Source organism: Haliotis rufescens, unplaced genomic scaffold (assembly GCF_023055435.1).
Source record: "Haliotis rufescens isolate VD_foot unplaced genomic scaffold, xgHalRufe1.0.p SCAF_9, whole genome shotgun sequence".
Lineage (NCBI taxonomy): Eukaryota > Metazoa > Mollusca > Gastropoda > Lepetellida > Haliotidae > Haliotis > Haliotis rufescens.
Window position 1 is genome coordinate 28747479 of NW_025964383.1, and position 27350 is coordinate 28774828.

Sequence of the window (27350 nt, forward strand, 5' to 3'; positions counted from 1 at the left end):
ACCAAACCATGTTGCTTCCATTTGTGTAATAGCCATACTCGCGTCAAGTAGTACCATGTTCATACGCATAAATATACTGACGGAAGCACTCGGAATTAACGTTTATTGTTGTATTCAGAAATCAGGCAGGATGTCGACAAATATGTCACCGAGTCTGGTGTTAGCAATGATGTATTCATTGCATCGCCGAACATTGCAAAATAATCTATAAACTCGGATCCCATGTGACATAAACTGAACTAATTGGGGGTGGTACTCGAGAAGTGTTTAATGCAGTGCCAGATAATTCTGAGAAGATTACCTCAGAACACAGGCCCTGTGCCAACAGTGGAAACAATAGAACAAGCTAGAAAGAAAACATTCTATCTAGATAAGTTTACTTTAATTCTAATCGATGAAACTTCTGCTTATAACCAACTCGACCATAACTTTACCAAAAGCATATGGCTACGAATGGAATGGATATATTACGGTGCTAAAGTAATTGCAGCTGTGAATGTATAACGTCTAAGCAATGGAATAACAAGTCTTGAACTTGATCATCCGCCGATTCCATTTGACGTAAAATAGCTGTGAAAGGTATATGAATGGACCACTGAAAATCAGTGACGTCACCAGGTGTTCGCGGAAAGTGTAAACATGTACTGCCGGTAGCATCCGCCATTTACAAAATTTGCATTAAAAAGTAAGTATTTATTGCCTGATGCCGCACAACAATATTCTGACAATCAAGGGGTCGATGGACCAGGAAATCACGTTAAAAGATAGTGCATTTACTGATTTTATTGAAATAAATAAATAAATATGATATGTTTAGGCAGTTTGTATGGATGTTTATTCTATCATTTACGCTTCGGTGGCGTAATGACTTAAGGTCGTTGGCATAACACGAACATATCTGTACACGTGGTAAGCTTCTGCGCGCGTTACGCCGTGCCGATGTCGTAGTAGAAGACGCCTCAGTGCACCGTGACAGATCTACGAACCGACGAAGACCACTTGGTTGGAATGTGTGACCCTTGGCTGCCATCGAAACACAAAATTCACTCGCTCGTTAAGATATCAGTGATTAGATGTAAGTATTTAGTAAATTGTTCCTTGAAGCAATCAAGCGTAGATATTGATATTAGCATTGTTGCAATGTAGGTGCATTTCCAGCGAGATTTACGACCCACGCTAACGAGATCGGGTGGTCAGGTTCGCTGACTTGGTTGATGTATGTCATCGTATCCCAGTCGATGCTCATGTTTACAACCACTGGATTATCTGGTCCAGACTTAAATATTGTCGATGGCGGAGTTAAACAGCAAACAAACACACAAACAAACATTTATACGTGGGTATGCAGTCAGGGATGGTGAACTCTCTTCATGGGTATGTCACGAACAAGGGATCACGCTAAAGATTTTAATAACGCTTCATTCTGTAGTTCGAAATAGAACGGAAATGTTTCATTCCTGTATACACAAGATAAGTTAAATAAGATTTAAATGTTTGTTATCAATTAACTCAAATAAAGATGTATTTTTAAGGAATTAAATAAGATAAACTCTGTCCTTGCACGGGACAGTTGCAATGATGAAGAATTTGGCGCTATATTTAATGTTCAAAGAAAAACAGTACGTACAACGGTTTTGAAGTTTATCCCTCCGTAAGCGAAAACATATTGAAGTCAATTCTTGTAAATAAATACGTCAACGATAAAACTTTACACACTGTTTATTCAATAACACACAACCCCCCAACGAGAATCAGCACTTTACTGAGAAAGTGTTATTCCAAATTTATAAACCTATTCATTGGGATCTCTATTAAGTAAGAGAGTTCTTTCTATAGGCATTAAAACCTATTGTGAGGTTTTACTTTCAAAGTAAAACCTATTAAGAGGTTTTACTTTCAAAGTAAAACCTATTATGAGGTTTTATTTTCGTTCTGGAGGTTTTACTTTGAATGTAAAACCTCAAATCCCAGATTTAACCAAGTAACTGAAAAAATGACTACACGTAGCAATTCAAAATTTTAATTCAATTAAAATTGAATGTCATGTGTACAGTGAATGAAGACTGGGTAACAAAATGAAAGTCGTCGTCGCTCATCTTTCCACTTCAGAGTCTCTGGTGAAAGGACAGCGAGGTTTCAAAACACGTGCTTTTAAACAAGTGCTTATCAATGCTGAACAATTTACACGTGAAGTAACTGCTAGCCGTTAGGTCACAACTACCTCTATGTAACAGTTGGATTGTTTAAAGTCGTAAATCTTGTAAAGGAAAAGACACCTTTTAAATTTGCGAATTTTCGTTTTGAAAAGTTTAAAAGAAGTGGAATATTGCAACACAAACATTTAGAGACCGAAGATTTCACTTTCATTTAAAAGTAAGTATTTTAGTTGTGTTTTGTTGTTGACACATCCAAGTGCTCTTGACCGCCTGGCAAGTCAGCGAATTCCACGTGCAAGTTATGATATCATGTCTTCAAGGAAGCGCTATAATGAAGCGCCTCATTTATAGATGCTCGTTATAACATTTAATCAATTTAGACGGTTTATAAGTATGGAAAAACACTTTCCCTCGGTTTTGGTAGACAGAGCATGCCCTGGGGAGAGGGAAAAAACAAGGGGGCTTCTCCCCAGGGCATGCTCTGTCTACCAAAACCTCGTGAGCGTGTTTTCTCCAATCCTTAGAAACCTATTATGTGGGTATCGCCATTATGAAAAGATGTGTTTTCTGCCAATGGTAAAACCTGGGAAGAGATTTTACATTTTTACAAAAACCCTCCATACCAGGTCTCGCCACTGAAAAAAATACATTCCCGATACACTCTGATTTTTCATCACAGGGTCTTACTTAAAGGCACATACCCGGACTTCTGCACAAAGACAACAGAAAACAACAGCCAGTAACATCCTTTAATGAAAGTTAAATGTAAAGTAGTGAGACCCTTTTTTGGATAGACCTTCCAGACTTGCCTAAGTCGATGAGTCTACAGAGGTACCTGCCGAAGTACCTACAGAAGCAGCTGTCTCAGTTGCGGAAGTAGTTGTCTCAGTCACTGAAGTTGGTGGCGCACAAGACACTGTCTCCGTCTTTTTAGGAATCTTCCTTCCGATAATGTCTGAAGCCTTGGACTTTAGATCGTCGCTGGTGCGTTTGTAGATGCGGACAGCACTACTCCGGTGCCCTAAAGAAATGTTATAGTTAATTACAACAAAGTATACAACCGTATTTTCTAAACATCTATAAAGCATTAGGCCACTTTAGAAAATATGGCTACATCAAAATACATTTTTATAGTAAAAATTAATCATTTCTAAACGCTTGTTAAGGGCGTTTCATTTTATTCACAGATAATATTCGAAACAGTGATAATCATAAAATATTGGTTCTATACATTGAACTAAACTTACCAGTTTGTTCGCAAATCTGCTGCTCGCTTACTTCCAGGAATAGGTCTCCGCCTTCCTCCTCACTCGACATCTCGAACTCAACTGAGAAAGACAACCACGTGTTCTTACCGGATGCATCCCACGTGCACGGTTCGGGTTCTTTCTATATGTGTATCCTGGCAATAGCGAGGTAGTAAATCCCCGTTATAGTGCCCTAAATGTGAGACAATTAAATTTACAGTATTTCTAAACGTTTAACGGTTTCTAAGCCGGATTAAACACTCCTCCTCGGTTTTGGTAGAGAATGTTAAACCTCGGGAGTCGGGAAATCCCTCCTCCCGAGGTTTTACATTCTCTACCAAAACCTCTGAGTCGTGTTTTCTCCATTACATAACACCTGTTACTTGAATGATATGGTATGTCATTACTTATAAACCTCTAGTGGGATGCTGTCTATGAAGATGAAGTTGTCGCCAAAAACCGGACAACCGCAAACGAGGTTTTAATTCGAAGAAAACCTGGGATGTTTTTTTTTAACTTATCCTCAGTAATAACCATTGCAGGTTTTACTACAAAAATAAAATGTCGCAAATGGAGGACATTTTATTGTAAAGCATGATTAGGACAATTGCAAGGTGTAATTTTGAACCCTACTATCAGTTGACACTACATATCAAACATGATGATACATAGGACAATTCTTTTGCATGTTTATCCGCAGGCACAGCAGCCTGCTTTCTACTCATCATTGGTCCTTTTGTAGGTCCTAATAGCTGCGCTTCTGCCGCTTGAAATTTAATCACAGACATATAAGGCACGCCTCCGTCCTTTCAGAACCCGGAGCTCTAAACCGTAAACATTACCATAACGGCTGTGATATTTTCAGCACATACCTTTTCCACTACTTTTATTCACTTGGAGTGAACTAACGGACGATTAACTGCAAATTCGACTACACGTGGATCATTGACATCAGAATAAAATACATTGAAATAAATCCGTGACCGATGTTGAGCTTTCAAGAATATGTTTCGTTTTTGTTCTTTGTATGTTGTATGTTGAGATGGAGGTTACATTGAAAAATAAAAGTGCGAAAGATATTCTGCAACTTGGTCTTATATTTAAGTTGCAAAACTTACTGAACGCCCCTCGTACATCTTTTCGATCATGAAACTTTCTATGTACTTATCGGGTTAGAATCATCGAGAGGCAGAGAAGTAATTGTGTTGATCCTTTATACATTTTGTCAATAGCAGACATCAATGGCCTATGTCATCCCAAATAAACAACAATGATACATGGCGTGACTTTGGTTTTGACTGCGTGCGAATAATGACTGATATTATCGTTGCTGTATATATTTATGTATACAGCTATGGTAATATAGATCAAACGCATGTTTTGTGACTGAAAGTGGTAAAATGTGAGTTTATCACAGGAAATCATATCGGACAAAGTATAGGTTCCATCAGATAAGGGCATATTTGCTTTCACTACTTAGGGATAACTATTTACGCTGTATGCTGTGCACACGGGAACAAACAATGATGGTAAAATTGTGGGAGAACAATGATGAAGTCTTGTAGAGTGAGTGAGTGAGTGAGTGAGTTTGGGTGAGTGAGTGAGTGAGTCCTGCTTTGAAAAATACTTCATTTCACAGTTTATTAAAGTGAGCGAGTGAGTCTTATTATGAGTACTTCATTCCACAGTCTATTACCGTGAAAGGAAAGCCCGAAGTCGTACAGACGTGAGACATGTATTATTACCATGTTTGGGAAACCCTCCAGAGAAATGGGGCACTTTAGAGGGCTGCAGTGCATATCATATGGTAGAGCAAGTATCTTCTATGACACGTGCGATTGATAATAATTAACGTAAACAAACTCCCCCAGACGTGTACGCTTGCACCCGGTCTTAACATGACATACTCACAAATGGAAGAAAAGGACAAGGGAAGCCACACTGTCGTGTTTGAACCAAAAAGTGTTACAGTAGCACTTACAAACATTCTACGTTCATAGTGTTGAACTTTGCTGATAAAATTATGTTTGTCTTTTGTATTCTTTTTGATACTGATATAACTGCAAGTAAAACTAACCGTTTTCGGACCATTGGAGAAAAGCTCAACATTAACTGATGTTGTTTTGAATAAAATGTTCCTAACCTTCACTGGGTAGTTTGGTCTTCAGTCGTCTCCTTTATGATTTTATGTAACTAGCTATAATTTGACTTGTTTAAGTACATATCTTCAGACACACATTCAAACTCATGTGTATGTATTATTATAGACACTACTGGTTGCACCACACGGTCAACTGTTTATCATGAAGTCTAATTTAAAATCTGGCGGTTTGCATGATAGTGTTAAAGAAGAAGACTCTAACCAAGTCTAGTGGTGGATATATCTCTCCAGGGTGGCAATGAATTCCCCTTAAAGTCCTACAAGGAGGCATATTTGGTACGTTTATAACACACGCGCTTATAACAAACTGACGGATATAACGAACTGTTGTTTTATATGTCCCGAACGTTTGGAGAAATGTTATCATATTCAATTGATGGATAGAAAGAACACGCTTACAACGAAATAACGGATATAGCGAACTCACTTTGAGGTCCCGTCAAGGAAACTGTTACGTTTATGACGAACTGTTAATCTCTGAGCAGTTCACGTATCACCAATCAGCCAATCAAAACATCCGCAGCCACGCCCCGCAGTTCAAATATTGAAGGCAGGTGATTAACTGGATTAAGTACTGACATCTCGTATGTGTGTTGACGATGAAGAAGATATGGGGTCGGAACTAATGGATGTGTAGATGACTATCATGGGACGTCCTATTGCTCTGTGAGGGACTGCTAAAACAAACTATTACGATATGGTAGTCGCAGAAGATGAAAAATAAGTGGTTAAACTTGATCATTTTTTCCTATGTTCACACAAACAGTGCGCTTTGATCCTATATGGTGTGTTCCGCTGACACTGTCACTCACTGATTCCAAAAGTCACTTTTCATACACTTTTCATACACTTTTCATACGCTTTTCATACGCTTTTCATACACTTTTCATACACTTTTCATACACTTTTCATACGCTTTTCATACACTTTTCATACACTTTTCATACGCTTTTCATACACTTTTCATACACTTTTCATACGCTTTTCATACACTTTTCATACACTTTTCATACACTTTTCATACACTTTTCATACGCTTTTCATACACTTTTCATACACTTTTCATACACTTTTCATACCCTTTTCATACCCTTTTCATACGCTTTTCATACACTTTTCATACACTTTTCATACACTTTTCAAAACGACAAGAGACACATTAAAAGATGCAAAATCAGATTTATGATTTTACTTCGAGAGAACATTATTCCTGTACATTGTACCACCACTACGAATGTGTCACCGTCTTCTCAGTGACTAGTTCCCTGGAGTAAAGACAGCTAATTTCAGTTGTAGTCTACCTGTGCTATTTTGAAGGAACGCATCTTTGTTTATTGATTGATATAATTACAACGTGATCAGAATGTATTATTGGCAATGAACGCCCCTTAGGGTTATCCAGAGCTGAAGAAGTCTTCAATACACCGGTCGTAGAACCAACAAGAAATAAGGAAGGGTCATGCCGCCTATGCTGTTAAAGCTATCAACCACTAATTGGTACATCTCATGTTCCATCGTATAGCTGAAATACTGAGAGGACTGTGATTCCGCGAACACCTGGTGTCATCACTGATTGCAATAGCTCACTAATTTGTACAGTTCACATTCCTCAGGCTGTCGTATAGCTAAACTACTGAGAGGACTGTGATTCCGCGAACACCCGGTGTTATCACTGATCGGAATAGCTCACTAATTTGTACAGTTCACATTCCTCAGGCTGTCGTATAGCTAAACTACTGAGAGGACTGTGATTCCGCGAACACCCGGTGTTATCACTGATTGGAATAGCTCACTAATTTGTACAGTTCACATTCCTCAGGCTGTCGTATAGCTAAACTACTGAGAGGACTGTGATTCCGCGAACACCCGGTGTTATCACTGATCGGAATAGCTCACTAATTTGTACAGCTCACATTCCTCAGGCTGTCGTATAGCTAAACTACTGAGAGGACTGTGATTCCGCGAACACCTGGTGTCATCACTGATTGGAATAGCTCACTAATTTGTACAGCTCACATTCCTCAGGCTGTCGTATAGCTAAACTACGGAGAGGACTGTGATTCCGCGAACACCTGGTGTCATCACTGATTGGAATAGCTCACTAATTTGTACAGTTCACATTCCTCAGGCTGTCTTATAGCTAAACTACTGAGAGGACTGTGATTCCGCGAACACCCGGTGTTATCACTGATCGGAATAGCTCACTAATTTGTACAGTTCACATTCCTCAGGCTGTCGTATAGCTAAACTACTGAGAGGACTGTGATTCCGCGAACACCCGGTGTTATCACTGATTGGAATAGCTCACTAATTTGTACAGTTCACATTCCTCAGGCTGTCGTATAGCTAAACTACTGAGAGGACTGTGATTCCGCGAACACCCGGTGTTATCACTGATCGGAATAGCTCACTAATTTGTACAGCTCACATTCCTCAGGCTGTCGTATAGCTAAACTACTGAGAGGACTGTGATTCCGCGAACACCTGGTGTCATCACTGATTGGAATAGCTCACTAATTTGTACAGCTCACATTCCTCAGGCTGTCGTATAGCTAAACTACGGAGAGGACTGTGATTCCGCGAACACCTGGTGTCATCACTGATTGGAATAGCTCACTAAATTGTACAGCTCACATTCCTCAGGCTGTCGTATAGCTAAAATACTGAGAGGACTGTGGTGTAAAAGATTAAGTTAGTCACCTCGTACAAATATACAAATATACATATATTGTTATTGGTCGTCCTTACCTTCAACTAACGAAATACAATATGAGTGTTTTATTTATTATATTTGTGTGGAATTCTGAAACAATCTCTGTTGTCATCAGGGCAAAGATCAAACATGAACTTCGGTTTATTAGAAATTGAACTAAGATTATTTTCTTTATTGTTAGAAAAAGAAATACATATAAGCATACATGTAGATCAACAGTTAAAATTCATTTGAATTGTTTCATTGCATACTTTACAAACATGTCGACTGTGTGATCAGTGTCAGCATACTTGGGAATAAGACCAACAACAAAATACAAGAAGCCATGTATAGACCCCGGGGAGTTGTAGACAACCACGTCCACACTGGCATCCTTCATCCTCTGAGCATACATCAGACCATCATCCCTCAGAACATCAAACTCAGCTGTGACCACAAACGCTGGAGCCACTCCACTAAGATCCGGAGCCATCAAAGGAGCAAAATAAGGATTCAAAATAATCTTCTCAATTTGATTAGAGATGTGATCATCGCCATGATCTATATTAGTCTGTTTTGAGCTATCGCCGTGATATTTCGTTGGCAGCAGCTTGGAACTAACATATGAAGCATAGATCGATTGTTTCAGCTTCCTAGAAGTGTGGTTGTTGGTACTGAAAGCTTCTATCATGGTTGGTGTGTTAATGCCCATGTAGTTGCACCAATAACGTGTCATTGTCTCGCATTGGAGGAAGTAGGGAGAGGCCTCCTCGTTTGAAACGTAAGATGGGGTTTTGAAACTGAACGCTTGGAGCGCCGGGTAGATGAGCCACTGGAACCTGAGTTTGGGGATGTCTTTCACCTCAGATAGCTTCAGAGCTACTGCAGCTGCGAGATTACCACCCGAGCTGTCCCCTGTGAAGTTAAACGTGAATGGATGAGAGAAACGGTCACACATCTCTTGAACTTGGGTCCAAGGTGTAAATACATATGAAGAGTTGATTTAGGCAGTCAGTGCGTGGAACCACACAATGCTTGTACAGCTCGGTGTTCTTCTTTTAACATCGCTCTTTATAACAAATATTAGGCACAATAAGCAGTAATTGGCCAATCGAAATCTTCATAATTGATCTTTACTACTTGTTGTGACCTCGCATAACCAAAGTGTGATTTCCAACAATCGACGATTAAACACCGTCCCTTACCTGCAATAGCTATGTTCTCTGCATCTAGACCATATGTCCCTGCGTGTGACAACACGTGACGGGCTGCTTTTAGACATGCCTCGAACGGTTTAGGGAACGGATTTTCAGGGGCTAGCGGATACCTGTAAGGATTCACAAAATGGTGATGACTTCTGCATGCAAACATAGAAATATTTAGCAATAATGCTGTTGTAATACAGTCATTTTGTGATGTCAGAGAAATGGATGATGAGGTTAGGCATACATTATTATCCTACATTTTTACTCACAATTTACAAACTTCTTATATGCATGATTCAAAATCAAATCGAAGTCTCTTATTGATGCCAGGTCCCTCACACACGCTCAATATGATATAGCAGTATACTCCTTTAGGGAGATGACCGCGTCTGAATACTGTGAGAGAGAGAGAGAGAGAGAGAGAGAGTCTGTATGCTTATCGAGAGAGAGAGAGAGAGAGAGGAGAGAGAGAGAGAGAGAGAGAGAGAGAGAGAGAGAGAGAGAGAGAGAGAGAGAGAGAATCTGTATGCTTATCTCGGGAGGTAAAATGTGAAGTTTGAAATACTTCACGTTCAAAACTTGATGTTGCCGTTGTTTTTGCTGGCATTGTGTCATTGTATCCCATATTTCCTGGCTATGGAGTTAATGTCATTATGATTGAATCAGTCAGTCTACAGCGTCTAATACCCATGACGTACTCACTCAATGGAAACAAAGACATAGCCAGATGTTACTGTTAAGTCTGATACTGTATCATCGTAGCTGTCTGAAAGATAAAGGCACAAGCTGACACAATGTAACAGATCTGTATTTCTATTTTTACATGCACTTTCATTCTTCTGAATCATCAATTACTTCCACAGTTCTATATTTACAATTGAATACGAATTAGCATTATGAACTATTGAGACACACTTTCTTTATTTGATTTTATAATTATTATTTCCTGTTACAAAGTGAAATTTTGTTGTTTCAAAGTTTTAATGACTCAGCGTACAGACATGGATTCAGCTGAATTATCATTGTTCGGCATATACAGCTTATTAGCCGAATGTATTTTAATATCACCGTATTTTGGAAATAAAACTGTATTATACGATTCTTTGGCTTTTATTCCTGATATACTTAATGATGAAGCTTTGGAAACCGCGCATGAATACAGTGATTGGGTGAACCGCCTAATTTATCAAGTAATGCCACGTGCCATGCAGCCACATTGGACTATATAAACACGGCGGCACTTATCTCAAAATAAGATGATAAGTCAATAGTTTACTGATGAAGGAGACATTGCAACGATGTTTTGGAGCTTGAAAGTAGTTCTTCATTTGCATATTCATCGGATCGTGATACCAAGTTTATCAGACTGGTTTATCGCATCGACAACACTCGCCATAATACAGGGGAAACACTCGCAATAACACAGGGAAAACACTCGCAATAACACAGGGAAAACACTCGCCATAACACAGGGAAAACACTCTCCATAACGCAGGGGAAACACTCGCCATAACACAGGGGAAACACTCGCCATAACACAGGGAAAACACTCGCCATAACACAGGGAAAACACTCGCCATAACACAGGGAAAACACTCGCCATAACACAGGGGAAACACTCGCCATAACACAGGGGAAACACCCGCCATAACACAGGGGAAACACTCGCCATAACACAGGGGAAACACTCGCCATAACACAGGGGAAACACTCGCCATAACGCAGGGGAAACACCCGCCATAAGACAGGGGAAAGACTCGCCATAACACAGGGGAAACACTCGCCATAACACAGGGGAAACACTCGCCATAACACAGTGGGAAAACACTCGCCATAACACAGGGGAAACACTCGCCATAACGCAGGGGAAACACTCGCCATAACACAGGGAAAACACTGGCCATAACACAGGGAAACACTCGCCATAACACAGGGGAAACACTCGCCATAACACAGGGAAAAGAAATTCTTACCAGGGTGTCAGTTCCAAAATAACAGCTGGAGTCGATCGAGAAAAATATCAGTGGAACAAAGATGGAAAAAAAACCCGAAAGTGAAAGGTAGCCTAAATAGTCCATGCGCTCACCTTCTTGTAGGCTCCAGTTCAATCGGTACAGCCTATAATGTATGTTATTGGACTTTTTGTTTTCGTACCTACGTTTAGGATGGTCCAGCCCCCACCATGAATATATATCACGGATGGCGATGGGTTTGCTGCACTTGTTGGACGATACAGTCTTACCGGTACACCATCAAACGTGTAGTCTTCCACCTGTGTGAAGATGCATACAACATGACATTAAAACTTCACAGGGGCAGCTATACAGCAAAATGCGTTTATAACGAACACGCTTATAACGAACTGACTGATATTACGAACTTATTTCTTGGTCGCGGCCCTTGACTGTATATAATCTGTATATGTGGTAATAACGAACTACGCTTATAACGAACTGACTGATATTACGAACTTATTTATTGGTCGCGGCCATTATTTGTATATATTCTGTATGTATGGTTATAACGAACTACGCTTATAACGAACTAGAATTAGTGGCCCATATGAGTTCGTTATAACCGTAGTTTACTGTCCATTGACCAAATGCGTAAAGGGGACACAAGCTGGGACACTACCACCGGGTACTAGGGGCACATCGTAACCCCATATCCTTACATGGCAGCTAGATCTTACGTGCTGTGTAATCCGATGTGTGTTACCTTTAGTTGATCTGTCTCGGGAGGTGGGATTTTGTCTGAGAGGATGAGACTAGTAAGCATTCTCGCCACGTTATCCGGCCTCTCCACACCAAGACCTCCTGCCACGCCTCCCTTCACAGAAATGTTCATGAAAGGTTTAATGCCAACGACTGGCTCAACAAGGTGAAATGAATGTGCATAGTTATATGGAGCAAACTATAACCGTATTCAATACTGGCATCCTGAATCCGTTTAATGTCTTAGAATGGATATGATAACTTGTGGTTGGTTGGTTGGTTTGTTGTTTAACGCCGCACTCAGCAATATTCCATCTATATGACGGCGGTCTGTAAATAATCGATTCTGGACCAGACAATCCAGTGATTGATATCATGAGCATCGATCCACGCATTTGGGATCGATGGCATGCATCAACCAAGTCAGCGAGCCTGACCACCCGATCCCATTAGTCGCCTTTTACGACGAGCATAGTCACCTTTGACGGCAAGCATGGTTTGCTGAAGACCTATTCTACCCCGGAATCTTCACGGGTCACATTTGTCAATATTACGTCATATATTTTAGGATTGAAAGATATGAAAAACATGAAACAGCACGAGACATTCCGACTCAAATTGTGACGTGTTGTAATCGTCATAATAACAATCGTGCTATCAACCCCTGAGTGAGTGAGTGAGTGAGTGATCGATGTTAAATGTGGAAACAGCTTGAAATCGCACCAACTCCCTTTAGCTTCGCCTATGACAGACAACATGCAAACAACACTTACACGTCTTAGAAGCAGTTACAGGAATTAAAAGTAGGACAAACCAAATCTCAATCAACATACCGTTATTCTAACAACTCTTGCAAATGTGGAGATCATCCTCGCTTGATACGTGTCCACAATACCCTCCATCAACGGTATGTACGCGACATACGAAAGGCCCGCAAAGACGACTGCAGCACCCACGAGGCAAGGGAGGTTACAGCAAAACATTGTCGCCTGTAACAGATAGTAAAGCAGAGCTAAGAGCTGGTCCTTGGGTTCCTTTCGGTGATACCTTAATTTGAACTCACTAGACTTGCTTAAAGGAGTACCAATAATGTAATTACTTACAGGTAGGCCGAGCGACATAGTCTTGTTACTGTTTGTGTTTAAAAAAATCTATGCCCCGATTGTGAGGGTCCATATTTCGAGGATTTATATGATAAAAAACTATCGTGAATGGTGTCGTATTTCTAATATCTAGCTGTCTGTCTGAAACTTCAACGTAACGTAACGTTTCGTGAATAATTTTATTATTGTTTTGAAACATTGTTGACTGCGCTAACCTAGCGCTGTAATGTGCCGACCTCGCTGTGGTGCAACTGAAAGATTGTTGACTGCGCCACGACAGTGCTGTAATGTGTCGACCTCGCTGTGGTGCAACTGAAAGATTGCTGACTACGCCAAGACAGTGCTGTAACGTGCCGACCTTGCTGTGGTGCAACTGAAAGATTGCTGACTACGCCACGACAGTGTTGTAACGTGCCGACCTTTCTGTGGTGCAACTGAAAGATTGCGGTCTACGCCACGACAGTGCTGTAACGTGTCGACCTCTATGCGGTGCAACTGAAAGATTGCTGACTACGCCACCACAGTGCTGTAACGTGCCGACCTCGCTGTGGTGCAACTGAAAGATTGCTGACTACGCCACGACAGTGCTGTAACGTGTCGACCTCTATGCGGTGCAACTGAAAGATTGCTGACTACGCCACCACTGTGCTGTAACGTGCCGACCTCGCTGTGGTGCAACTGAAAGATTGCTGACTACGCCACGACAGTGCTGTAACGTTCCGACCTCGCTGTGGTGCAACTGAAAGATTGCTGACTACGCCACGACAGTGTTGTAACGTGCCGACCTCGCTGTGGTGCAACTGAAAGATTGCTGACTACGCCAAGACAGTGCTGTAACGTTCCGACCTCGCTGTGGTGCAACTGAGAGAATGCTGACTGCGCCACGACAGTGTTGTAACGTGCCGACCTCGCTGTGGTGCAACTGAAAGATTGCTGACTACGCCAAGACAGTGTTGTAACGTGCCGACCTTGCTGTGGTGCAACTGAAAGATTGCTGACTACGCCACGACAGTGTTGTAACGTGCCGACCTTGCTGTGGTGCAACTAAGATAAACTCTGTCCTTGCACGGGACAGTTGCAATGATGAAGAATTTGGCGCTATATTTAATGTTCAAAGAAAAACAGTACGTACAACGGTTTTGAAGTTTATCCCTCCGTAAGCGAAAACATATTGAAGTCAATTCTTGTAAATAAATACGTCAACAATAAAACTTTACACACTGTTTATTCAATAACACACAACCCCCCAACGAGAATCAGCACTTTACTGAGAAAGTGTTATTCCAAATTTATAAACCTATTCATTGGGATCTCTATTAAGTAAGAGAGTTCTTTCTATAGGCATTAAAACCTATTGTGAGGTTTTACTTTCAAAGTAAAACCTATTAAGAGGTTTTACTTTCAAAGTAAAACCTATTATGAGGTTTTATTTTCGTTCTGGAGGTTTTACTTTGAATGTAAAACCTCAAATCCCAGATTTAACCAAGTAACTGAAAAAATGACTACACGTAGCAATTCAAAATTTTAATTCAATTAAAATTGAATGTCATGTGTACAGTGAATGAAGACTGGGTAACAAAATGAAAGTCGTCGTCGCTCATCTTTCCACTTCAGAGTCTCTGGTGAAAGGACAGCGAGGTTTCAAAACACGTGCTTTTAAACAAGTGCTTATCAATGCTGAACAATTTACACGTGAAGTAACTGCTAGCCGTTAGGTCACAACTACCTCTATGTAACAGTTGGATTGTTTAAAGTCGTAAATCTTGTAAAGGAAAAGACACCTTTTAAATTTGCGAATTTTCGTTTTGAAAAGTTTAAAAGAAGTGGAATATTGCAACACAAACATTTAGAGACCGAAGATTTCACTTTCATTTAAAAGTAAGTATTTTAGTTGTGTTTTGTTGTTGACACATCCAAGTGCTCTTGACCGCCTGGCAAGTCAGCGAATTTCACGTGCAAGTTATGATATCATGTCTTCAAGGAAGCGCTATAATGAAGCGCCTCATTTATAGATGCTCGTTATAACATTTAATCAATTAAGACGGTTTATAAGTATGGAAAAACACTTTCCCTCGGTTTTGGTAGACAGAGCATGCCCTGGGGAGAGGGAAAAAACAAGGGGGCTTCTCCCCAGGGCATGCTCTGTCTACCAAAACCTCGTGAGCGTGTTTTCTCCAATCCTTAGAAACCTATTATGTGGGTATCGCCATTATGAAAAGATGTGTTTTCTGCCAATGGTAAAACCTGGGAAGAGATTTTACATTTTTACAAAAACCCTCCATACCAGGTCTCGCCACTGAAAAAAATACATTCCCGATACACTCTGATTTTTCATCACAGGGTCTTACTTAAAGGCACATACCCGGACTTCTGCACAAAGACAACAGAAAACAACAGCCAGTAACATCCTTTAATGAAAGTTAAATGTAAAGTAGTGAGACCCTTTTTTGGATAGACCTTCCAGACTTGCCTAAGTCGATGAGTCTACAGAGGTACCTGCCGAAGTACCTACAGAAGCAGCTGTCTCAGTTGCGGAAGTAGTTGTCTCAGTCACTGAAGTTGGTGGCGCACAAGACACTGTCTCCGTCTTTTTAGGAATCTTCCTTCCGATAATGTCTGAAGCCTTGGACTTTAGATCGTCGCTGGTGCGTTTGTAGATGCGGACAGCGCTACTCCGGTGCCCTAAAGAAATGTTATAGTTAATTACAACAAAGTATACAACCGTATTTTCTAAACACCTATAAAGCATTAGGCCACTTTAGAAAATATGGCTACATCAAAATACATTTTTATAGTAAAAATTAATCATTTCTAAACGCTTGTTAAGGGCGTTTCATTTTATTCACAGATAATATTCGAAACAGTGATAATCATAAAATATTGGTTCTATACATTGAACTAAACTTACCAGTTTGTTCGCAAATCTGCTGCTCGCTTACTTCCAGAAATAGGTCTTCGCCTTCCTCCTCACTCGACATCTCGAACTCAACTGAGAAAGACAACCACGTGTTCTTACCGGATGCATCCCACGTGCACGGTTCGGGTTCTTTCTATATGTGTATCCTGGCAATAGCGAGGTAGTAAATCCCCGTTATAGTGCCCTAAATGTGAGACAATTAAATTTACAGTATTTCTAAACGTTTAACGGTTTCTAAGCCGGATTAAACACTCCTCCTCGGTTTTGGTAGAGAATGTTAAACCTCGGGAGTCGGGAAATCCCTCCTCCCGAGGTTTTACATTCTCTACCAAAACCTCTGAGTCGTGTTTTCTCCATTACATAACACCTGTTACTTGAATGATATGGTATGTCATTACTTATAAACCTCTAGTGGGATGCTGTCTATGAAGATGAAGTTGTCGCCAAAAACAGGACAACCGCAAACGAGGTTTTAATTCGAAGAAAACCTGGGATGTTTTTTTTTAACTTATCCTCAGTAATAACCATTGCAGGTTTTACTACAAAAATAAAATGTCGCAAATGGAGGACAATTGCAAGGTGTAATTTTGAACCCTACTATCAGTTGACACTACATATCAAACATGATGATACATAGGACAATTTTTTGCATGTTTATCCGCAGGCACAGCAGCCTGCTTTCTACTCATCATTGGTCCTTTTTGTAGGTCCTGATAGCTGCGCTTCTGCCGCTTGAAATTTAATCACAGACATATAAGGCACGCCTCCGTCCTTTCAGAACCCGGAGCTCTAAACCGTAAACATTACCATAACGGCTGTGATATTTTCAGCACATACCTTTTCCACTACTTTTATTCACTTGGAGTGAACTAACGGACGATTAACTGCAAATTCGACTACACGTGGATCATTGACATCAGAATAAAATACATTGAAATAAATCCGTGACCGATGTTGAGCTTTCAAGAATATGTTTCGTTTTTGTTCTTTGTATGTTGTATGTTGAGATGGAGGTTACATTGAAAAATAAAAGTGCGAAAGATATTCTGCAACTTGGTCTTATATTTAAGTTGCAAAACTTACTGAACGCCCCTCGTACATCTTTTCGATCATGAAACTTTCTATGTACTTATCGGGTTAGAATCATCGAGAGGCAGAGAAGTAATTGTGTTGATCCTTTATACATTTTGTCAATAGCAGACATCAATGGCCTATGTCATCCCAAATAAACAACAATGATACATGGCGTGACTTTGGTTTTGACTGCGTGCGAATAATGACTGATATTATCGTTGCTGTATATATTTATGTATACAGCTATGGTAATATAGATCAAACGCATGTTTTGTGACTGAAAGTGGTAAAATGTGAGTTTATCACAGGAAATCATATCGGACAAAGTATAGGTTCCATCGGATAAGGGCATATTTGCTTTCACTACTTAGGGATAACTATTCACGATGTATGCTGTGCACACAGGAACAAACAATGATGGGAAAATTGTGGGAGAAAAAGTGATGAAGTCTTGTAGAGTGAGTGAGTGAGTGAGTGAGTGAGTGAGTGAGTGAGTGAGTGAGTGAGTGAGTGAGTGAGTGAGTGAGTTTGGGTGAGTGAGTGAGTTTGGGTGAGTCCTGCTTTGAAAAATACTTCATTTCACAGTTTATTAAAGTGAGCGAGTGAGTCTTATTATGAGTACTTCATTCCACAGTCTATTACTGTGAAAGGAAAGCCCGAAGTCGTACAGACGTGAGACATGTATTATTACCATGTTTGGGAAACCCTCCAGAGAAATGGGGCGCTTTAGAGGGCTGCAGTGCATATCATATGGTAGAGCAAGTATCTTCTATGACACGTGCGATTGATAATAATTAACGTAAACAAACTCCCCCAGACGTGTACGCTTGCACCCGGTCTTAACATGACATACTCACAAATGGAAGAAAAGGACAAGGGAAGCCACACTGTCGTGTTTGAACCAAAAAGTGTTACAGTAGCACTTACAAACATTCTACGTTCTTAGTGTTGAACTTTGCTGATAAAATTATGTTTGTCTTTTGTATTCTTTTTGATACTGATATAACTGCAAGTAAAACTAACCGTTTTCGGACCATTGGAGAAAAGCTCAACATTAACTGATGTTGTTTTGAATAAAATGTTCCTAACCTTCACTGGGTAGTTTGGTCTTCAGTCGTCTCCTTTATGATTTTATGTAACTAGCTATAATTTGACTTGTTTAAGTACATATCTTCAGACACATTCAAACACATGTGTATGTATTATTATAGACACTACTGGTTGCACCACACGGTCGAGTGTTTACCATGAAGTCTACTTTAAAATCTGGCGGTTTGCATGATAGTGTTAAAGAAGAAGACTCTAAACAAGTCTAGTGGTGGATATATCTCTCCAGGGTGGCAATGAATTCCCCTTAAAGTCCTACAAGGAGGCATATTTGGTACGTTTATAACACACGCGCTTATAACAAACTGACGGATATAACGAACTGTTGTTTTATATGTCCCGGACGTTTGGAGAAATGTTATCATATTCAATTGATGGATAGAAAGAACACGCTTACAACGAAATAACGGATATAGCGAACTCACTTTGAGGTCCCGTCAAGGAAACTGTTACGTTTATGACGAACTGTTAATCTCTGAGCAGTTCACGTATCACCAATCAGCCAATCAAAACATCCGCAGCCACGCCCCGCAGTTCAAATATTGAAGGCAGGTGATTAACTGGATTAAGTACTGACATCTCGTATGTGTGTTGACGATGAAGAAGATATGGGGTCGGAACTAATGGATGTGTAGATGACTATCATGGGACGTCCTATTGCTCTGTGAGGGACTGCTGAAACAAACTATTACGATATGGTAGTCGCAGAAGATGAAAAATAAGTGGTTAAACTTGATCATTTTTTCCTATGTTCACACAAACAGTGCGCTTTGATCCTATATGGTGTGTTCCGCTGACACTGTTACTCACTGATTCCAAAAGTCACTTTTCATACACTTTTCATACGCTTTTCATTCGCTTTTCATACACTTTTCATACATTTTTCATACACTTTTCATACACTTTTCATACGCTTTTCATACACTTTTCATACACTTTTCATACGCTTTTCATACACTTTTCATACACTTTTCATACACTTTTCATACGCTTTTCATACGCTTTTCATACACTTTTCATACACTTTTCATACACTTTTCATACCCTTTTCATACGCTTTTCATACACTTTTCATACACTTTTCATACACTTTTCAAAACGACAAGAGACACATTAAAAGATGCAAAATCAGATTTATGATTTTACTTCGAGAGAACATTATTCCTGTACATTGTACCACCACTACGAATGTGTCACCGTCTTCTCAGTGACTAGTTCCCTGGAGTAAAGACAGCTAATTTCAGTTGTAGTCTACCTGTGCTATTTTGAAGGAACGCATCTTTGTTTATTGATTGATATAATTACAACGTGATCAGAATGTATTATTGGCAATGAACGCCCCTTAGGGTTATCCAGAGCTGAAGAAGTCTTCAATACACCGGTCGTAGAACCAACAAGAAATAAGGAAGGGTCATGCCGCCTATGCTGTTAAAGCTATCAACCACTAATTGGTACATCTCATGTTCCATCGTATAGCTGAAATACTGAGAGGACTGTGATTCCGCGAACACCTGGTGTCATCACTGATTGCAATAGCTCACTAATTTGTACAGTTCACATTCCTCAGGCTGTCGTATAGCTAAACTACTGAGAGGACTGTGATTCCGCGAACACCCGGTGTTATCACTGATCGGAATAGCTCACTAATTTGTACAGTTCACATTCCTCAGGCTGTCGTATAGCTAAACTACTGAGAGGACTGTGATTCCGCGAACACCCGGTGTTATCACTGATCAGAATAGCTCACTAATTTGTACAGCTCACATTCCTCAGGCTGTCGTATAGCTAAACTACTGAGAGGACTGTGATTCCGCGAACACCTGGTGTCATCACTGATTGGAATAGCTCACTAATTTGTACAGCTCACATTCCTCAGGCTGTCGTATAGCTAAACTACTGAGAGGACTGTGATTCCGCGAACACCTGGTGTCATCACTGATTGGAATAGCTCACTAATTTGTACAGCTCACATTCCTCAGGCTGTCGTATAGCTAAACTACTGAGAGGACTGTGGTGTAAAAGATTAAGTTAGTCAATCACCTCGTACAAATATACAAATATACATATATTGTTATTGGTCGTCCTTACCTTCAACTAACGAAATACAATATGAGTGTTTTATTTATTATATTTGTGTGGAATTCTGAAACAATCTCTGTTGTCATCAGGGTAAAGATCAAACATGAACTTCGGTTTATTAGAAATTGAACTAAGATTATTTTCTTTATTGTTAGAAAAAGAAATACATATAAGCATACATGTAGATCAACAGTTAAAATTCATTTGAATTGTTTCATTGCATACTTTACAAACATGTCGACTGTGTGATCAGTGTCAGCATACTTGGGAATAAGACCAACAAAAAAATACAAGAAGCCATGTATAGACCCCGGGGAGTTGTAGACAACCACGTCCACACTGGCGTCCTTCATCCTCTGAGCATACATCAGACCATCATCCCTCAGAACATCAAACTCAGCTGTGACCACAAACGCTGGAGCCACTCCACTAAGATCCGGAGCCATCAAGGGAGCAAAATAAGGATTCAAAATAATGTTCTCAATTTGATTGGAGATGTTATCATCGCCATGATCTATATTGGTTGGTTCTAAGTTATCGCCGTGATATGCCGTTGGCAGCAGCTTGGAACTAACATATGAAGCATAGATCGATTGTTTCAGCTTCCTAGAAGTGTGGTTGTTGGTACTGAAAGCTTCTATCATGGTTGGTGTGTTAATGCCCATGTAGTTGCACCAATAACGTGTCATTGTCTCGCATTGGAGGAAGTAGGGAGAGGCCTCCTCGTTTGAAACGTAAGATGGGGTTTTGAAACTGAACGCTTGGAGCGCCGGGTAGATGAGCCACTGGAACCTGAGTTTGGGGATGTCTTTCACCTCAGATAGCTTCAGAGCTACTGCAGCTGCGAGATTACCACCCGAGCTGTCCCCTGTGAAGTTAAACGTGAATGGATGAGAGAAACGGTCACACATCTCTTGAACTTGGGTCCAAGGTGTAAATACATATGAAGAGTTGATTTAGGCAGTCAGTGCGTGGAACCACACAATGCTTGTACAGCTCGGTGTTCTTCTTTTAACATCGCTCTTTATAACAAATATTAGGCACAATAAGCAGTAATTGGCCAATCGAAATCTTCATAATTGATCTTTATTACTTGTTGTGACCTCGCATAATCAAAGTGTGATTTCCAACAATCGACGATTAAACCGTCCCTTACCTGCAATAGCTATGTTCTCTGCATCTAGACCATATGTCCCTGCGTGGGCCAACACGTGAAGGGCTGCTTTTAGACATGCCTCGAACGGTTTAGGGAACGGATTTTCAGGGGCTAGCGGATACCTGTAAGGATTCACAAAATGGTGATGACTTCGGCATGCAAACATAGAAATATTTAGCAATAATGCTGTTGTAATACAGTCATTTTGTGATGTCAGAGAAATGGATGATGAGGTTAGGCATACATTATTACCCTACATTTTTACTCACAATTTACAAACTTCTTATATGCATGATTCAAAATCAAATCGAAGTCTCTTATTGATGCCAGGTCCCTCACACACGCTCAATAGAATTTATAGCAGTATACTCCTTTAGGGAGAAGACCGCGTCTGAATACTGTGAGAGAGAGAGAGAGAGAGAGAGAGAGTCTGTATGCTTATCGAGAGAGAGAGAGAGAGAGAGAGAGAGAGAGAGAGAGAGAGAGAGAGAGAGAGAGAGAGAGAGAGAGCCAGGCAGGGTAACAAGTACAGTAAACTAGGTTTATAACACGCTTATAACACGAGAGAGAGAGAGAGAATCTGTATGCTGATCTCGGGAGGTAAAATGTGAAGTTTGAAATACTTCACGTTCAAAACTTGATGTTGCTGTTGTTTTTGCTGGCATTGTGTCATTGTATCCCATATTTCCTGGCTATGGAGTTAATGTCATTATGATTGAATCAGTCAGTCCACAGCGTCTAATACCCATGACGTACTCACTCAATGGAAACAAAGACATAGCCAGATGTTACTGTTAAGTCTGATACTGTATCATCGTAGCTGTCTGAAAGATAAAGGCACAAGCTTAAACAATGTAAGTGATCTGTATTTCTATTTGTTACAAGCATTTTCATTCTTCTGAATCATCAATTACTTCCACAGTTCTATATTTACAATTGAATACGAATTAGCATTATGAACTATTGAGACACACTTTCTTTATTTGATTTTATAATTATTATTTCCTGTTACAAAGTGAAATTTTGTTGTTTCAAAGTTTTAATGACTCAGCGTACAGACATGGATTCAGCTGAATTATCATTGTTCGGCATATACAGCTTATTAGCCGAATGTATTTTCATATCACCGTATTTTGGGAATAAAACTGTATTATGCGATTCTTTGGCTTTTATTCCTGATATACTTCATGATGCAGCTTTAGAAACCGCGCATGAATACAGTGATTGGGTGAACCGCCTAATTTATCAAGTAATGCCACGTGCCATGCAGCCATATTGGACTATATAAACACGGCGACACTTATCTCAAAATAAATTGAACGTGAGTCAATAGTTTACTGATGAAGGAGACATTGCAACGATGTTTTGGAGCTTTAAAGTAGTTCTTCATTTGCATATTCATCGGATCGTGATACCAAGTTTATCAGACTGGTTTATCGCATCGACAACACTCGCCATAATACAGGGGAAACACTCGCCATAACACAGGGAAAATACTCGCAATAACACAGGGAAAACATTCGCCATAACACAGGGGAAACACTCGCCATAAGACAGGGAAAACATTCGCCATAACACAGGGAAAACAATCGCCATAACACAGGGAAAACATTCGCCATAACACAGGGAAAACACTCGCCATAAGACAGGGGAAAGACTCGCCATAACACAGGGGAAACACTCGCCATAACACAGGGAAAACACTCCCCATAACACAGGGGAAACACTCGCCATAACAAAGGGGAAACACTCGCCATAACACAGGGAAAACACTCGCCATAACACAGGGAAAACACTCGCCATAACACAGGGGAAACACTCGCCATAACACAGGGGAGACACTCGCCATAATACAGGGGAAACACTCGCCATAAGACAGGGGAAACACTCGCCATAACACAGGGAAAACCCTCGTCATAACAAAGGGGAAACACTCGCCATAACACAGGGGAAACACTCGCCATAACACAGGGGAAACACTCGCCATAACACAGGGAAAACACTCGCCATAACACAGGGGAAACACTCGCCATAACACAGGGGAAACACTCGCCATAACACAGGGAATCACTCGCCATAACACAGGGGAAACACTCGCCATAACACAGGGGAAACACTCGCCATAACACAGGGAAAAGAAATTCTGACCAGGGTGTCGGTTCCAAAATAACAGCTAGAGTCGATCGAGAAAAATATCAGTGGAACAAAGATGGAAAAAAAAACCGAAAGTGAAAGGTAGCCTAAATAGTCCATGCGCTCACCTTGTAGGCTCCAGTTCAATCGGTACAGCCTATAATGTATGTTATTGGACTTTTTGTTTTCGTACCTACGTTTAGGATGGTCCAGCCCCCACCATGAATATATATCACGGATGGCGATGGGTTTGCTGCACTTGTTGGACGATACAGCCTTACCGGTACACCATCAAACGTGTAGTCTTCCACCTGTGTGAAGATGCATACAACATGACATTAAAAACTTCACAGGGGCAGCTATACAGTAAAATGCGTTTATAACGAACACGCTTATAACGAACTGACTGATATTACGAACTTATTTCTTGGTCGCGGCCCTTGACTGTATATAATCTGTATATGTGGTAATAACGAACTACGCTTATAACGAACTGACTGATATTACGAACTTATTTATTGGTCGCGGCCATTATTTGTATATATTCTGTATGTATGGTTATAACGAACTACGCTTATAACGAACTAGAATTAGTGGCCAATATGAGTTCGTTATAACCGTAGTTTACTGTCCATTGACTAAATGCGTGAAGGGGACACAAGCTGGGACACTACCACCGGGTACTAGGGGCACATATTAACCCCATATCCTTACATGGCAGCTAGATCTTACGTGCTGTGTAATCCGATGTGTGTTACCTTTAGTTGATCTGTCTCGGGAGGTGGGATTTTGTCTGAGAGGATGAGACTAGTAAGCATTCTCGCCACGTTATCCGGCCTCTCCACACCAAGACCTCCTGCCACGCCTCCCTTCACAGAAATGTTCATGAAAGGTTTAATGCCAACGACTGGCTCAACAAGGTGAAATGAATGTGCATAGTTATATGGAGCAAACTATAACCGTATTCAATACTGGCATCCTGAATCCGTTTAATGTCTTAGAATGGATATGATAACTTGTGGTTGGTTGGTTGGTTTGTTGTTTAACGCCGCACTCAGCAATATTCCATCTATATGACGGCGGTCTGTAAATAATCGATTCTGGACCAGACAATCCAGTGATTGATATCATGAGCATCGATCCACGCATTTGGGATCGATGGCATGCATCAACCAAGTCAGCGAGCCTGACCACCCGATCCCATTAGTCGCCTTTTACGACGAGCATAGTCACCTTTGACGGCAAGCATGGGTTGCTGAAGACCTATTCTACCCCGGAATCTTCACGGGTCACATTTGTCAATATTACGTCATATATTTTAGGATTGAAAGATATGAAAAACATGAAACAGCACGAGACATTCCGACTCAAATTGTGACGTGTTGTAATCGTCATAATAACAATCGTGCTATCAACCCCTGAGTGAGTGAGTGAGTGAGTGATCGATGTTAAATGTGGAAACAGCTTGAAATCGCACCAACTCCCTTTAGCTTCGCCTATGACAGACAACATGCAAACAACACTTACACGTCTTAGAAGCAGTTACAGGAATTAAAAGTAGGACAAACCAAATCTCAATCAACATACCGTTATTCTAACAACTCTTGCAAATGTGGAGATCATCCTCGCTTGATACGTGTCCACAATACCCTCCATCAACGGTATGTACGCGACATACGAAAGGCCCGCAAAGACGACTGCAGCACCCACGAGGCAAGGGAGGTTACAGCAAAACATTGTCGCCTGTAACAGATAGTAAAGCAGAGCTAAGAGCTGGTCCTTGGGTTCCTTTCGGTGATACCTTAATTTGAACTCACTAGACTTGCTTAAAGGAGTACCAATAATGTAATTACTTACAGGTAGGCCGAGCGACATAGTCTTGTTACTGTTTGTGTTTAAAAAAATCTATGCCCCGATTGTGAGGGTCCATATTTCGAGGATTTATATGATAAAAAACTATCGTGAATGGTGTCGTATTTCTAATATCTAGCTGTCTGTCTGAAACTTCAACGTAACGTAACGTTTCGTGAATAATTTTATTATTGTTTTGAAACATTGTTGACTGCGCTAACCTAGCGCTGTAATGTGCCGACCTCGCTGTGGTGCAACTGAAAGATTGTTGACTGCGCCACGACAGTGCTGTAATGTGTCGACCTCGCTGTGGTGCAACTGAAAGATTGCTGACTACGCCAAGACAGTGTTGTAACGTGCCGACCTTGCTGTGGTGCAACTGAAAGATTGCGGTCTACGCCACGACAGTGCTGTAACGTGTCGACCTCTATGCGGTGCAACTGAAAGATTGCTGACTACGCCACCACAGTGCTGTAACGTTCCGACCTCGCTGTGGTGCAACTGAAAGATTGCTGACTACGCCACGACAGTGCTGTAACGTTCCGACCTCGCTGTGGTGCAACTGAAAGATTGCTGACTACGCCACGACAGTGTTGTAACGTGCCGACCTCGCTGTGGTGCAACTGAAAGATTGCTGACTACGCCAAGACAGTGCTGTAACGTTCCGACCTCGCTGTGGTGCAACTGAGAGAATGCTGACTGCGCCACGACAGTGTTGTAACGTGCCGACCTTGCTGTGGTGCAACTGAAAGATTGCTGACTACGCCACAACAGTGCTGTAACGTGCCGACCTCGCTGCGGTGCAACTGAAAGATTGCTGTCTACGCCACGACAGTGCTGTAACGTGCCGACCTCGCTGCGGTGCAACTGAAAGATTGCTGTCTACGCCACGACAGTGCTGTAACGTGCCGACCTCGCTGTGGTTTAAATAGACATTGCTTACAATGTAATAGTGATTCATAAACACATGTTGTTGATACACTTGTACTCGGAATCGTACAATCGAATTTGTGAAAATATGTCTCATGATTATCACGTATTACATAACATAATGCCCAACAAGAGACCCGTGAAGATCCGGGGAAGAATAGGTTTCAGCAACTCATGCTTGTCGTAAGAGGCGACAAACGGGATAGGGTGGTCAGGCTCGCCGACTTGGTTGATATGCATGTCATCGTACCCCAATTGCGTGGGTCGATGCTCATGATGTCAATCACTGGATTGTCTGGTCCAGACTCGATTATGTACAGACCGCCGTCATATAGCTGGAATATTGCAGAGTGTGGCGTTAAACAACAAAAAAGCAAACAAACTCGATAAGAGTATCAGACATTTGCTTGTAGCAGGCCATGTTGTCCTAAGTGTGTGAGTGAGTGTTGTTTTACTCCGCTTTTAGCAATATTCCAGCAAGATCACGGTGGCCGAGTATATCAATGACAGATATATTGATAAATTCTAGACATCCGTACAATATATGGAAAAGAACAATACTCATTAGTATTTATTTTCTAAGGTTGAGACCCAGCCTTGCTGAAAAAATTAATAACTCTTAACAGAAAGCTTGTTATAATTACCTGTAGGTTCGCTTAACACCCGTGATCAGTTCAGTACAGGCCGGATCTTGACATGTGTTTTGCTAGGTCAGGTTTCGGCCATAGTCCATGTCGATGTGAGATACAATGACCTACTTTAATGCAATGGCTTTATCACAGCGTTTAGGGAGATACGTGCTGATGCATCTTGGCCTGTGTAGTG

At 40.9% G+C, this 27350-nt stretch overlaps 2 protein-coding genes across 2 annotated transcripts; both read right to left on the reverse strand.

Moving 5' to 3' along the window:
• Positions 1–8417: 8417 nt before the first annotated feature.
• LOC125377515 (arylacetamide deacetylase-like) lies at positions 8418–13163 on the reverse strand. The gene is made up of 6 exons (XM_048391148.1): positions 13009–13163; positions 12180–12290; positions 11616–11733; positions 10164–10227; positions 9462–9583; positions 8418–9171 (listed from the first exon to the last, which is right to left on the reverse strand). The coding sequence occupies exons 1-6, from the start codon at positions 13156–13158 to the stop codon at positions 8504–8506; spliced, it is 1233 nt and encodes a 410-aa protein (XP_048247105.1). The 5' UTR covers positions 13159–13163; the 3' UTR covers positions 8418–8503.
• Positions 13164–20569: 7406 nt separating this feature from the next.
• Positions 20570–27350, reverse strand: LOC124130967 (neutral cholesterol ester hydrolase 1-like). Its single transcript, XM_046494020.2, has 7 exons — positions 27170–27350; positions 25332–25487; positions 24503–24613; positions 23938–24055; positions 22372–22435; positions 21612–21733; positions 20570–21323 (listed from the first exon to the last, which is right to left on the reverse strand). Exons 2-7 carry the CDS (start codon positions 25479–25481, stop codon positions 20656–20658), a joined length of 1233 nt encoding a protein of 410 aa, XP_046349976.2. The 5' UTR covers positions 25482–25487; positions 27170–27350; the 3' UTR covers positions 20570–20655.

Excerpts from the sequence above, each read along its gene's own strand:
- LOC124130967 (XM_046494020.2), bottom strand. The coding sequence starts at position 25,481 with ATGTTTTGCTGTAACCTCCCTTGCCTCGTGGGTGCTGCAGTCGTCTTT. Across the intron at positions 24,614-25,331 it reads CAAGAGTTGTTAGAATAACG|GGAGGCGTGGCAGGAGGTCT; the intron begins GTATGTTGATTG and ends ATTTCTGTGAAG. Across the intron at positions 24,056-24,502 it reads CCGAGACAGATCAACTAAAG|GTGGAAGACTACACGTTTGA; the intron begins GTAACACACATC and ends ATCTTCACACAG.
- LOC125377515 (XM_048391148.1), bottom strand. The coding sequence starts at position 13,158 with ATGTTTTGCTGTAACCTCCCTTGCCTCGTGGGTGCTGCAGTCGTCTTT. Across the intron at positions 12,291-13,008 it reads CAAGAGTTGTTAGAATAACG|GGAGGCGTGGCAGGAGGTCT; the intron begins GTATGTTGATTG and ends ATTTCTGTGAAG. Across the intron at positions 11,734-12,179 it reads CCGAGACAGATCAACTAAAG|GTGGAAGACTACACGTTTGA; the intron begins GTAACACACATC and ends ATCTTCACACAG.